This window comes from Glycine soja, chromosome 6 (genome assembly GCF_004193775.1).
Source record: "Glycine soja cultivar W05 chromosome 6, ASM419377v2, whole genome shotgun sequence".
Lineage (NCBI taxonomy): Eukaryota > Viridiplantae > Streptophyta > Magnoliopsida > Fabales > Fabaceae > Glycine > Glycine soja.
In genome coordinates, this window is record NC_041007.1 from 43,059,202 (window position 1) to 43,072,857 (window position 13,656).

The following is a 13,656-nucleotide window of genomic DNA, read 5'->3' on the forward strand; positions in this document are numbered from 1 at the left end:
ATCCTCCCAGATATAACTTTTCAAGATTTAGGGCCTGTTCAAAATGTGGTAACTCGACAAGACTTTCGCAGCAACTTAAATTCAGATTGGTAAGATTTCTAGGAAAACCAATGGATGGATGGAACCAACTAAGTCGTCTACATCCTCTGAGATTTAGTCTCTCGAGATTTAGGGCCTCACCAAAATCTAGCACCTCGATTAGATTAACGCAGAAAGAGACATTCAAACGTCTCAAGTTGGGTATAGGATGCAATGAAGGGCAAATAGAAAGAGACACAATTAAAAACAACACTTGGACCATAATTATTAATTATTTAAACAGGAATGGAATAATCAAAGATAATTTGTCTATTGGTACATTCATTTAAAGAAAATGAAAATAGGAAAAACATAAAAATTTACAAGTTGTCCCATAAGTTGTTCAATGAATCTTTGATGTTACTCCAAGAACGATCCACGTATAAGTCAAACTCCTTCTCCACCTTGTCAAACTTCTCTTGCATAAGCAAGTCAAGGTTTTTCAATTTTGATATAGCATCAACTTTCCAATCCCTAAATCTACTCCACCTTCTTGGCTCTTTAGGTGATTTTTCTCTAATACATTTGCCTAAATCTCTCAGCAAGCTAGGCATAAAAATCATCCCACCACTAATGGTTATGAGTGATTTATCAACAAGAATTTGGAGGTGATCAATTTCAGGATTAAATCCACGAAATCCTAGGATTTCCTTCACATAATGCTCAGAATAATTCTGACCGAAGAAGCAAGCAATATGTAAAAATATTGCCTTGTCTTTTTCTTCCAGATCATCATAAATTATTCGCAACACATCCATGATATTCTTACTTTTATTTTTACTTAGCTTACTTAATGTAACTATACCCTGCACAAGATCTCCACCTACCAAAGATTTGCCTACTACTTCAATTGCTAAGGGATGGCCTTGAACATATGATACTATTTCACGTGCCAAAACTGTACGCCACGTAGTGAGAATATGGTCACATGTGAAAGCATTTTTGCCATAAGCATTTTTGAAAAATAAATGAATAGCATTGTCTTCGTTCAATGGTTGGACTTGGTAAACATGATGTACTCCAAGTGTCCTTAAGATGTGTTCATTCCTAGAAATTATGATGATTGTGCTCCTTTCACCAAGACATTCAAGTAATAGTGTAAACATACATAGTTGTTCATCCTGACTAACATTATCAAGAACTATAAGTCCTCGTTTATTGTGTAGTCTAGATGATGACATATATGTTCCCCTAAAAACACCCCAAATCTGTAGATTTTCGCCATTTAAACACTGTTCAAGTAAATCTTTTTGTACACCTAGTGAACTGGATTGTCCTCTATAACTGTTCTCAACATCAACAAAACAATGAACATCATATTGATGAGCAATCTTTTTGTATAAAGCAATGGCAAGAGTCGTTTTTCCTATTCCCCCCATTCCACTAATTCCGACAACTCGAATTTCACTAACCGACTCCGACTCCAATGCTAGACACTTTTCCAATTCTTTGACACGGGGTTCCATCCCAACTAGATTATCATTTGGAAGATTTTGAAATTTGGGACCCAATATATTTTTTATTTTTTGAACAATTTCTTTAATCATTGCAGGTTGTGACCTGAAAATTTAAAGAAAATGAAGAATGGAAAAGTATCAGAACCACAACATAATGTATATAAGTACAGGACAAGATAGTTTCAGAGATTTTAAACATCAATTGCATTAAACATGTATAAATTTAGAGTCAATTTGAATGCTACGTCCTCAACTTCTATGAACTCTACTTTAGAAACCGATAGTAAGTTTGATAAAAACAACTTGACTAAGAAATGATGAAATATATGCACATGGATATAATATGACTGACTGCATATAATTTTGTACTTACCTATGTCGGATATCCCAGCCAGAGAGGTTGGTCACTTGTGTCAGAGCTTCTCTCCATCTCTGCACTTCCTCCATCTTCTCTTTATCTCCTCTGAATCTTCGTTCGTGTTCTGCAAAGGCTATCCCATAATAACCACTCTGTTTCCGCACCTCTGATGGATCGACATCATAAAAAATTGGAAGAACACGACTCAGGGATGCTTTAATAGTGCAGTTGCAGATGTGTGCAAGTTCACGCAAGCACCAAGTTGAGGAAGCATAGTTCTTAGAGAAGACCACAAGGAAAAGGCGAGACCCTTGAATGGCCTGTAGCAGCTCGGGTGCTATGGATTCGCCTTTCTGAAGATGTGTATCATCTTTGAAGGCATGGATGCCATTTTCAAAGAGAGCCTCAAAGAGAAAAGCACTGAAGTTGTTGCGCGTGTCTTCACCGCGGAAGCTGACAAACACATCATATTTAGTGATGATCGCATGAGATGAAGAAGAAGCCATTGCAATTGCAGAAGCGTATTGCGAGGACAATAACTGTGGGCAGTGAAGAAATATTATAAAGCTAATAATTGTAGAAAGAAACGCTTCTTTCTTTATTTTTCCAATTTGCTTTATAGAAAGCTAATAACTGTAGTTAACTTGTCAGTTTCTCATGTCACAATTGCGTCTTAGAATTTTCATTCGTCAACCTACCTTATATGTGCTGCCATCTTGGGTTTACTTTTCCTCTTTATTTGTTTTATTTTTGTTTTGGTATTTTTACTTTATTTTCCCCTTGTTCTGTTTATTCAAATCAAGATATAATAATTTCTTTATCTGTAAAAATAATAAACAGTATAAAAAAATTTATAAGATCCACGTGTGTCACTAATTGTTATCACTAATAGTGAATGTGAATGAGGGCCTGGGGCAGTTTTCTTACCACGCTTTTGTGCATGTGCTCTATTAGGTGGCCTTAAGCCCAATTACTAACTATATATGAGTACAAAGTTAGTTATGAAGTGGCGGGTATTGATAACCCAGCTGTATCTATACCATAGAATTTTAGGACCTGTATTTAACTCTATTTTCTAATGAAGGGAGATAAGAAAGTTAATATTTAAAATTTTATTTTGTTTTCTTCGACTGTCCCTGTCTCGAATTTGGGATAATTTTCCTCTTTTATGGTATCATGGTGTTAGAAGTCATTGCAAAAGCTGTGAAAATGCAAAGCAAGGTCAATGGTTTCTGGATACAAGGAAAGCGTGGACAGTGAAGAAGGTGTTTTTCTTGGCAGCTTCTCGCTTGCCATGTGTTAGGTCCACAGAAACCTTATCACCTTATCACTTATTTAATGTGTAACTTGGCTGTTAGCGCATCACAGTTATTGTGAGACCCGTAGGAATGTTGATTATCATCAATTAAAGTTGTCAAACAAATTAGTTCATAGAACAGAAGGATCAAGTCAAAAGTCATAATTTTACGGATGAAATTATTAGTTTATTTAAGAAAGATAGATATTGAAAGACCATGATTTCCTATCCTTCTTCCTCGTGTATAATATGGTAAAATTCAACTTTAAAAATAAAATTTTAAATTATAATGTTTATTAGAAATTAGTAAAATGTGTTTCTACACCCTCAATCTTATTTTTATTTGTATATTTAATTTTCTTCATGGTATATCTATTGTAATTTAAAAATAATCTTATACACAATTTAAATTATTTATTATAATTCAATTTATAAGTTATATATTAGAAATATAAAACTAACACAGGGTTGTGCACAGAAAGTTGGTGTGATAGGTGAATTATAAATTATCCATTAAAATATGATTTTGATCTTTAATAAACATTTGAGTGTTTGTTTTTTTAATAATTTTTTATATTAAATTCCTAATAAAAGAGTAATTTTATTTTTTGTTATTGATATTTTTTTAGTTCGTAAAAAGTTAGTGAAAATTATGTTTTTTTTTTAATATATGGTTTTCATATTTTATTAGTCTTTTCAAAAGAAACTAATAACAAATGAAAAAAAAAACTAAAATACGGTTCTAATTCTTAATAAATATCTAAATTTTGTATTTACTCCTTAATAAAAAAAATTGTTTTATTCCTGATAAAATAATAATCTTGTTTTTGATCCTAGAAACTTATTTTTAGGCTATAGAAATTAAGAATTTTTTATTTGCTCTATGATAAAAAAAAAACTCATTTGTTATTAGGCTCTTTGAAAAAGACTAATAACAAATGAAAAAAATATATACTAGGAAACAACTACACCATTTATCATGAATTTAAAAAAATATCAAGGATAAAAAAATTATTATTTTATTAGAGACTCAATGCAAATAATTTTTTTTATTAAAGAAAAAATACAAAATTTTAATATTTATTAAGAATCACAAATATTTATGATCTTCTGGCCTTATTTCCAAGGTCATCATCACCCCCTCTAGAATAACTAGTCTATGATGTTTGCTCAACATCTTCCTCTCCCACACATTGATCAGAAATCCCAGAGTTGGTGCAGGACGAAGAAGTTTGATGAATTCATCGAGAACCATATTTTCTACCATGTGGGTTGGGATGATTGTGACTTCCTATTGATTGCTTACAGCAAGTGTATCGATTCGCACAAGTAGTATAAAATGGTAAGACCGAGTATCGTATCCAAAGAGAATTTGTTTCACCTAGACTATGTATATTCAGTATATAAACACTTTTAAAGCTTGAAATAAAATAAATATTGAGTGTGAATTGAGTTTTTGCACTATTGAACTATTTGAACAAAAACAAAATATTCAAAGCTATAAAATGTGACAACTATCAAGTTAAAAGTGTTGGGGAGTTCCTACTGAAATATCTCTTGTCGTATGAAAGGTTTTTCTCTATTTAACGCTATCCTAGTGTTCTTACACTGAGAAAATACTCAGACCATGATTCCTTACATGAATAAGCCTAACTCTCTTACCATTTGTCCTTGATTCCTCAACAAACTCACTCTAACAGAGTTGCACTAAACATACAATATAAAATAGACTAGATCACTGCACTTCATTCCTAGGCATACAAATTTCTAGCTTGTTGTATCAAGTTCTAAGGTTTTAAAGTATTTTCCAATACTAAAAGGCCTAACTACACATACAAATGAGTGATCAAGCCACAAGCATGTAAAATAAGCATAGATAGGAGCAAAGAACACCAGAAAACAACATTAAATAGATAGTAAGAGTATTACATCAAGAGTTTCAGTAGTTACTCCCCAACAAAGAGGCTCTATCCTTTCATTACAAGCAAAGCTTCAAAATACAAGAAAGGAACTATTTTTGGTGAAAGAAATTGGAAGAAGATGATGAAGAATGTCTTCTCCAACCTCTCAACCCTAAATCTCTCTGTTTTTTCACGAAGCTAAGCTCTCCTTGTTGTTCTTGACCGGTTGTGTCTCTTGAGTTCTACCAACCCGAGTGTTTTAAAGGCTCTTGGACTTCTCAGTACGCGAAGGCTCGCTTAGCAAGCATGCCTCGCTAAGCAAGAGTAAGTGGATTTCCGCTAAGCGAGAGTGGGCGCGCTGAGCACGAGAAGAGACAACATCCTCACTGGACGGGTTAACTGCGCGCTAGGCGTGCAGATCTATGACTTATCATCTTCTAGGGTTTTTCATCCACTAAGCGAGATGGATGCCTTTCTAAGAGGATGTGTCTCGCTTAGCCAATCTGCCTCACTAAGCGAATCATCAACTGCAGCTCTTTGCACCTTCTCTTCTTTGGCCTACAAACTAAGTTGGATTCAACATTAGGTCACAAAACTGGAGTTTCTACTCTATAAAATCACACAATAAAGAAAATATATACAATTTCTACAAAACTAACCATAAATTGGAGGCACATTGTTATTTCCTTACAAATTTTCAATACAAAACTAACTCATGAATAACAACTAACACTTCCCTTGTATACTATTTTAGTGATATTATGTGTCTGATCATTAAATTACTAGGGTTTCATTATATTACTAAAATGACATTATATGTTCGATCAGTTAATTTGTCGTCCCATGATATAATTTTACATTTGAATGATACAATTGCTGGCATGGACAACAAAAGACTCAAATTTGTATAATAACTAGTTGACATAATGATTGGCAAAAAAGAACAAAATACAACTAATCTGATCCATTTAAAAACAACATGTTAGGACCTAGGACATAATCTTTTTGCAAAGTGGTCTATGGTCATCTTGGCGTCCTTTAAAGATTGAATCTGGACGTAGAATGCTGACAGAAATTGGCCAATGTGTTATTGATCACTTTTCTTATAACTAAAGGTGAATTTAAGATAGATCTTGAGGGTGAATTTGCTAGTGTGTGGTTTTTTCCCAAATAAAATATTATTGCATTCTTTTTCTTTGCTTATGAAGATGCTAGTATTTGGATTTATTCTAGTGCAAGTGCATTAATTTGAAGCAATGCTTGCAGGTGAAAGAGATTCACAACTTTTCCTAGGATGATTTGATGATAAAAGATATTAACATCTTGGATTGTCACTCGGAAGTCTTTGTCTGGGTTGGCCAGCAGGTTGACTAAAACAGTAGAATGCCATCTCTAACAATTGGCGAGGTATATCTGGTTTTGCTTTTCCTAGAAGCTATAAACATACTAGTTTAGCATTTTGAAGAGTTGTGTTATAAATGAAACTTCCTACAAAGTTTTATGATTCTGAAGTGTATATGCCTTGATATATCTCGATTTATTTCATACAAATTTGAATTCATTGAATACCAACTTCTCCATGTTCATTTGTATCTCATAAAATTAATACATCATAATTTATAGTTTTTTGCTTTCTTAAAATGATACATGTTCATGAAGCTATCCATATTGTGAAGATTTATGTATGTTCTCCCCTTTTTATGTGATTCTTTTATACTCAGTAATCAATAAATGTTGGCTTGTTTGCAATTTTGCATGAAGGTCTTCTAATGTCTGACTATTGCTATTAATTTTTTGAACTGAAAGGACTCATCTTTTAGCATTGGAAGTACTAATATTTCCAAACCAACTTAAGACATAATTTTCTTTTATGTTACACCTCACGCTTCTCATACAGTCTTCTTTGTAGTTCAATTTGCATTTGTAATGCATCAATTCTTTTTTAATTTCTGGATTGAGGGTTAATTGTTGTTAGTGTTGCCTCCCATTACAGAGAATTCTTTTGAACTATGAGAAGTTGATGAAAAAATAAAATGAAGGCAACTAGAAAGTGTTCTTAGTTGTTTGTGTGGAGGCTTATGCTTCTCAAATTCTGGTTGCTGCTTCCATGGTTGATCCTGGTAAGATAAATTTATTTTTCAAATTACATGTTGGGTAAAAGATAGGTTCTTTGTAATTCATAATCTGGTTATGAAATTCATGAAAATAAAGCACAAAAGAAAGAAATTCCCTCACCATCGTGGAATTTTTTTAAAAAAGAATGAAAATTCAAAAAATATTTTTAAGACGGTTCTTAATTAATAACCGTCTTAGAATTAATCATTTTAAGACTGTTTTTAAAAATACACATTTTAAAATTATTCTTAGATAAAAACTTTTTTAGAATGTACCTATGCTAAGTCATTTTAAGACGATTCTTAGATAAGAATCATCTTAAATTAAACACATTCTAAAAATCATCTTAGAAGAAACACATTCTAAGATTGTTTTTAATTAAGAATTATTTTAAATTGTGCATTTTATAAGACGGTTCTTAGATTAAAAATCATCTTAAAATATACCTATACTAAATTATTCTAAGACGATTTTGAGATGAAAATTGCCTTAAAGTAAATATATTTTTTAAGATGATTTTTTCTACGACAGTTGTCGTACGTTAATTACTTTTATCGTCTTTGAATGTCTTTTCTAGTAGTTAATAATCTCCATAGCACTGGACACATGATCAATTGCACAGTCCAAGCCATTCACTCTTGAGAAAGACCATAGTTTCACCGCGTGGAATCTTTGAACTTGGTTTTCTTCCGCATTCAAATCCCATGTCAGAAAAATAGGACTTGAATTGACAATACAGCTAGGCATGTCGACAACCATACCGTACGTGGAAAGTTTTTTGAAGAAATGTAAAGGAAATGCAAAAGAAGAAATACTTAGCCGTGTACGTACACCTATTTTTGCACATATAAAGAAAAGGATATATTTTTCTTTTAAATATGAAAAAGATTTTTTTTTCCTTTTAAACTATATGGATTAATAAAAAAATGAAAGAAAGACAAAAGGTAAACATTTGTTTTAGTCTCTTAGATGAAGAGGACTCAACTTTATAGCTCTATATTAATTAATTAATATATTAAAATCTATTAATACTCAAGCTATTTCTCAGTACTTTTTGCCAGCTTTCTTCCGCTCTCAAAGTTTCCCGTTCTTTCCCACATGTATGCTGTCAGGTTTCACATTAAGGTTTTGATTGGTATAAAATATGAAAATAATTTTAGAAATATGGAAATAAATTGGTTTGTTTGGTAAATGGGAGATAACAAGCAGAGAAATAATTTTAAAATTGGTGAGACTGTGGTTACTAATTTTTGATTTATTTTTATTCATCTATTTGTTTTTCCTAATCTCTTTTCTATTTCTCTTTAACTAAATATTTAGTTTCTATTTTATTTTTCATATATTTGTACTTTTTGTTTTTATTTTCATTTATCCTATTTTTCTCTCCTCTACTAAACAAGGCATGACTCTTTCTTTCTTTCTTTTTTTACTTTTCCCACTCTGCTACAACTAGTTAGTCCTGCACGTGAAAATACAGTACAAAATATTTATGGATGACATTATATTTTCACTGGACAATCAGAACATTTCTTTTTCGTAATAAGTAATTTAAGTTTCACTGAACCCAATTACTACTTTATGGAAAGACCATAGTTTTACCACGTGAAATTTTTGAACTTTGTTTCTTCAGCACGTCAGAAAAGTATGAGTTGAATTCACAATACAGCTAGGCCAATCGGCATCAAACAAGCTGTATCGTGGATTTTTTAAAAACAAACACGGTAAGGGAATACAAAAGAAGAATATTTTAGTATTAGTAACTTCTTTTCTTTTTAGCTATTTCATGGCATAGTATATATAGAGAGATATTTCTTTCTTATAAATATGAAATAAATATATACTCTTTTTCTTTTTACACTACATATAAACTTTAACGGAAAAGAAATGTCACAAGATTTATTTTAATTTCGTAGCATATATATAATATACATGCATTATGTAGGAAATTGTCTTCTAATCGCTGCCTTGATTTGTTTCTTTTACAACATTGATAGCCATTGATAAATAGTGGTGTTTGCATTGTTGGGCATGCTGAGTGCAAGAATTACTTGGATTTAATTTGGCTAGGAGATGAGGAAGAACAAGTACGTAATTGAAACTTGTTTTCAAACAATTCTAAGTTATAAGACGTGATTGAACAAATACTATAATAAATTTTCAGCTAAGATGTTTTATAATAATAATAAGAATACAAATATATTATATGGGTGATATTTCCAAAATACATGGGGTGTGGAAAGATATCCACGGACAATTTTAGATAAACAAGTGGTAAAAAGTATGTCGAGTTTGAGTCTTGGATATGAGCCACATTAATACTTGAAATGAGAGTTTCTGCCAGTATTGACCCTATAAGACTCCAGCAAGATTATCTCACATAAAGAATAAATGCAGTCTAAGCATACACACAAAAAAAACACTAACTCTCCCACACTCTTGGACAAGGTCCATGCATGAATTCTTTTTCTTTTTTAAGGATTACAAATGAATTCTAATAATGTGGAAGAAAAACAAGAGGTTTAAGATATTTATCCTTGGACTAGTAGTGGCAGTTGCCGGCCTTCATATTGAAAAGGCACCTTGTCAAGCTAGAAAAATGAAATGCGTGGTTTGCTTGGGAAGATCACCAAGTCCAAGTTTTCTTAGATGCAGTTCAAACTGCACGTCTGCATAGACTACAGTCTGATTCATGGGTGTGGATGGCAGAGGGATCAAGGGGTTACTCTGTCAAGTTTGCATATGCTGTTTTGTTGGATGCTGATATGCAGGAGAAGAAAGAAAGTTTGGGTGGCTGTTACCAATGCAATTTGGTATCACCGTAATAACGTGATCTTTAGGGGTGGGATAGTGGATGTGGAGGAGATTCAACATATGTCGAAGTTAATATGCATAAAGCGGGTTAAACACAAGGGGGAAAGGGGGAAGGTTCTCGTTCTCAGACTGGCTTTTGCACCCTATCCAATGTCTTAAGACTGGCTGTTATCAAAGAACACACTTTATTTTAGGTTTCCTCAGCTAGACTCAAATCTTCAGTATTGACACAAGCTCTTGGAAGAAAATTAAGACACAGACAATGCGGTGTGAATAAGACATACGTGTGGACTTGGATGTTACAATTAGAGAAAATACTTAAACATTTCTTATTAGTAAGACATTTGATGTAGTCTAAGTTTTGCCATTCCTCAATTTGACTACACTTCATGGTCCATAACAAATAGCACCCTGAAAGTTTCAAACGCATACACCGTGTTAATAGTCAACTAGGTAGATTTCTTCCTTCCCTTATATCATTTTCTTTTATCTCTAGGCTGTAGCATTTGAAAGCCTTTACATCAGTCCCCGGCTCTTTGACTATTAAGATGACAAGGTTTACAAAAATTATTCATGCAGGAGGGAACTTGTATTCAACTAATCTTCGCATCAAAAGTGTTTTCATCCCATAGAATGGTGAGATCCGGTGAATGGATTATTATATATCAAAATCAAAATATTGGTTTTAAAAGAAAAAATAAGAGGTGAATTCTAGTTTCAAAAGAATGATTAAATAAAATAACAAATTAAAATCATTATAAAACATATCAGAATCAGAATAGTTGAAATTGCCAAAGGATCGCCTTCAGCATGTGATAGTACACCTTTAATCAAGTCTTCATAATCAGTTCCCCTCTTTTCTTTTCCTGATTCATGTGTTGAGTGATGGTTCTAAATCCTGTTCATCTATCCAACGACACCCGTATTTCTTCACCTCAATGAAAACCTTCCTTGTCCATTATTTCAAATTTGTATTTCTGGTCCAAGCGTTGATTGTCTATATCTAGATCCCAATAGAATAATCACATGTGATCTGATTTGTCTGTGACTACATCTATTTGTAGATCCATTGGAATTCTATTTTTGTGATTACAAATTAAAAATGTCGTTCTCTTTTTGGAGGAATCATCTCTAAATCTTTGAGTTGTGAACATGATTATTAAACTTTCAAGTTAATTTTCTAATTCTTACGAGTTTATGAGTCTACTTGTCGTCTATAAATTGACTCTTGAGTAAACTCATTTTTAGTAGACTCTGAGCAAACTCTAAGTAAACTTGGTAGACTCTTGAGTTTACCATCGAGTCAACGAGTTAGTCAGTTAAAAATAATAAACCAAAATGTAAGTCATTTTATTTTTTATTTTTTTGTCTGTTTAGCATTCTACATACTTTCATTTAGTGTGTTATTCTCAAATATAAAATTATCACCTTTAATAATATCAAACTCTTGTTCTCTAATAACATCAAACCCTCGATGAGAATAATCTACCACTGTTATAATGTTTGCAAGTCATTATCTAGTAGTGATGTATTATTACTAAATTTGGTTATTTAAATATTATGAACTTTATGATTTACTATTTTGCTTTATTATAATGTTGAAATGTTTAATTAATATTTTATTTATAGATATTGTTATTATTTTTATATGAAGTAAACTCCTAAGAGTCTACGAATTGAGTCTACGAGTCGAGTCAATGAAACTCTCACGAGTCTGCGTAAACTGAGTTTGATAACCTTGATTGTGAATACTACACAACAAGCAATGCCAATGCATTTGTTGTCATATTACACAATAAGATATCCTAATTGGCTAATTCATTGGAAAGATAAAAGAGGTTTCTTGAAAAATTCCTACCTAAGCAACTTAAGGTTTCTCATTTTTGATAGAGCATCAACTCTCATTGTTGTTTCACAAAACCTCCGTGGAATATATTCAACAACTATGACTTAAAGATTTTCTGCTTCCTACAACATTGCAAACAAGAAAGAATATGTTACATCTTTTGAAATATATACAAATTCCAAAAAAGAATGGAGCAACCTAAAATATATACATTCAAAAAATTATTTTACCATATTGTGTGACATAACATTGTAGAGACCTTAGTAATCCCACAATCTAGTCCACTTTCTTGGCTCTTTAGGTGATTTTTCTTGAACAATACACTTGCCTAAATCTTTTAGCAAGTCATGCATATAAATGCTCCACCATCACTAATGATTATGAGTGATTTATCAACAAGAACTAATAGGTCAATTTCAAGATCAAATCCACCAAAATCTAGGATTTCCTTCACATGTTGCTCATAATCCTCATCGAAGAAAAATCAATATCTAGAAATATTTTCTTTTCTTTTTCTTCCTGGTCATCATAACTTATTCAAGCGCCTGCCTAATATCTCTACTTTTATGTTCTCTTTTAGCCATTGCACTTCTCCATTACGAGACATTTAGGCCAAACAAAGATGAGTCTATTACGAGACATATGCTATGGATTCGCCTTTCCTGAGATCTTGATTATCTTTGAAGATATCGATGCCTTTGCTATGGAGACTTCCAAGTAGAAACGAAGTGAAGTTAATTGGTACGAGTGTCTTCACCATGGAAGCTCACAAACACATCATATGTCCTCATCACGTGAGATGAAGAAGAGCTGCATTGGATGATGCGTTAGAAGTCATTGCACACTACTAAAAAAAGGATTTTTACGACACTGAATGTACAACGGTTGTATAGGGACCGCTTTAGAAAGTGGAACGATGACATTTTTGTAATTATTGTGAAATAAATCACATTTTACGACGCACAATCTAAGGCGGTTATTAAAAACCACCTTAGAATGTTATGTGATATAACATTTACGCTGGTTTTCTAACTATAATTTTCATAATTGTAAACAAAATAAAAATAAAAACCAAATGCTCGTGGACCTTTGGCATTCTCGTTTCTAGTTAGAGAGTAGAGAGATAGAGAGATGCTGCAATTAGGGTTTATGCTAGAGAAACAGAGAACAGAGAGTTCGGGAGCAAGCCCATCGCGCAGTACATGGAGGACACGCGGCTCCACATTGTCTTCGAGCAGTCCAGTGAGTTCGGGAGGTCCTTCAACTACTCCGTCCCCGAGCAGCAAATAATGGCTTACCTTGTCAAAATCCAGCGCAGCGGCTTCATCTAGCCCTTTGGCTCCATGATCGCCATTGACGAGCCCCCCTTTCGCATCCTCGGTTACTCCGACAACGCCCGCGACATGCTTGGCATTACTCCGTCGTCCGTCCCTTCGCTCGACGACAAGAACAATGCCGCCTTCGCTCTCAGCACTAATGTCCGAGCCCTCTTCACTCACTCCAGTGCCTTGCTCCTCGAAAAGGCCTTCTCCACACGCGAAATTAGCCTCATGAACCCTATCTGGATTAGACATGGCAATGGGGCGGGGCGGGGACGAGTATTGTTTCCCCAATCCCCGACCCCGACTCCCCGACCTGTCCCCATACCCGTACCCGATACCCGGCGGGTTTAAAAATTTTATCCCATCCCCGTACCCGTCGGGTATCGGGTATCCCCGACCCCGACCCGTACTCGATTACAATTAAAAAAAATTTTAAAAATATTAAAAATTTGATTTTTAAAAAAAATAAAT

The 13,656-nt window shown here is 33.3% G+C and overlaps 1 protein-coding gene across 1 annotated transcript; it reads right to left on the minus strand.

Moving 5' to 3' along the window:
* Positions 1-279: 279 nt before the first annotated feature.
* On the minus strand, positions 280-13,437 carry LOC114416308 (TMV resistance protein N-like). Its single transcript, XM_028381171.1, has 3 exons — positions 13,033-13,437; positions 1,909-2,519; positions 280-1,638 (listed from the first exon to the last, which is right to left on the minus strand). Exons 1-3 carry the CDS (start codon positions 13,435-13,437, stop codon positions 399-401), a joined length of 2,256 nt encoding a protein of 751 aa, XP_028236972.1. The 3' UTR covers positions 280-398.
* Positions 13,438-13,656: the final 219 nt, after the last annotated feature.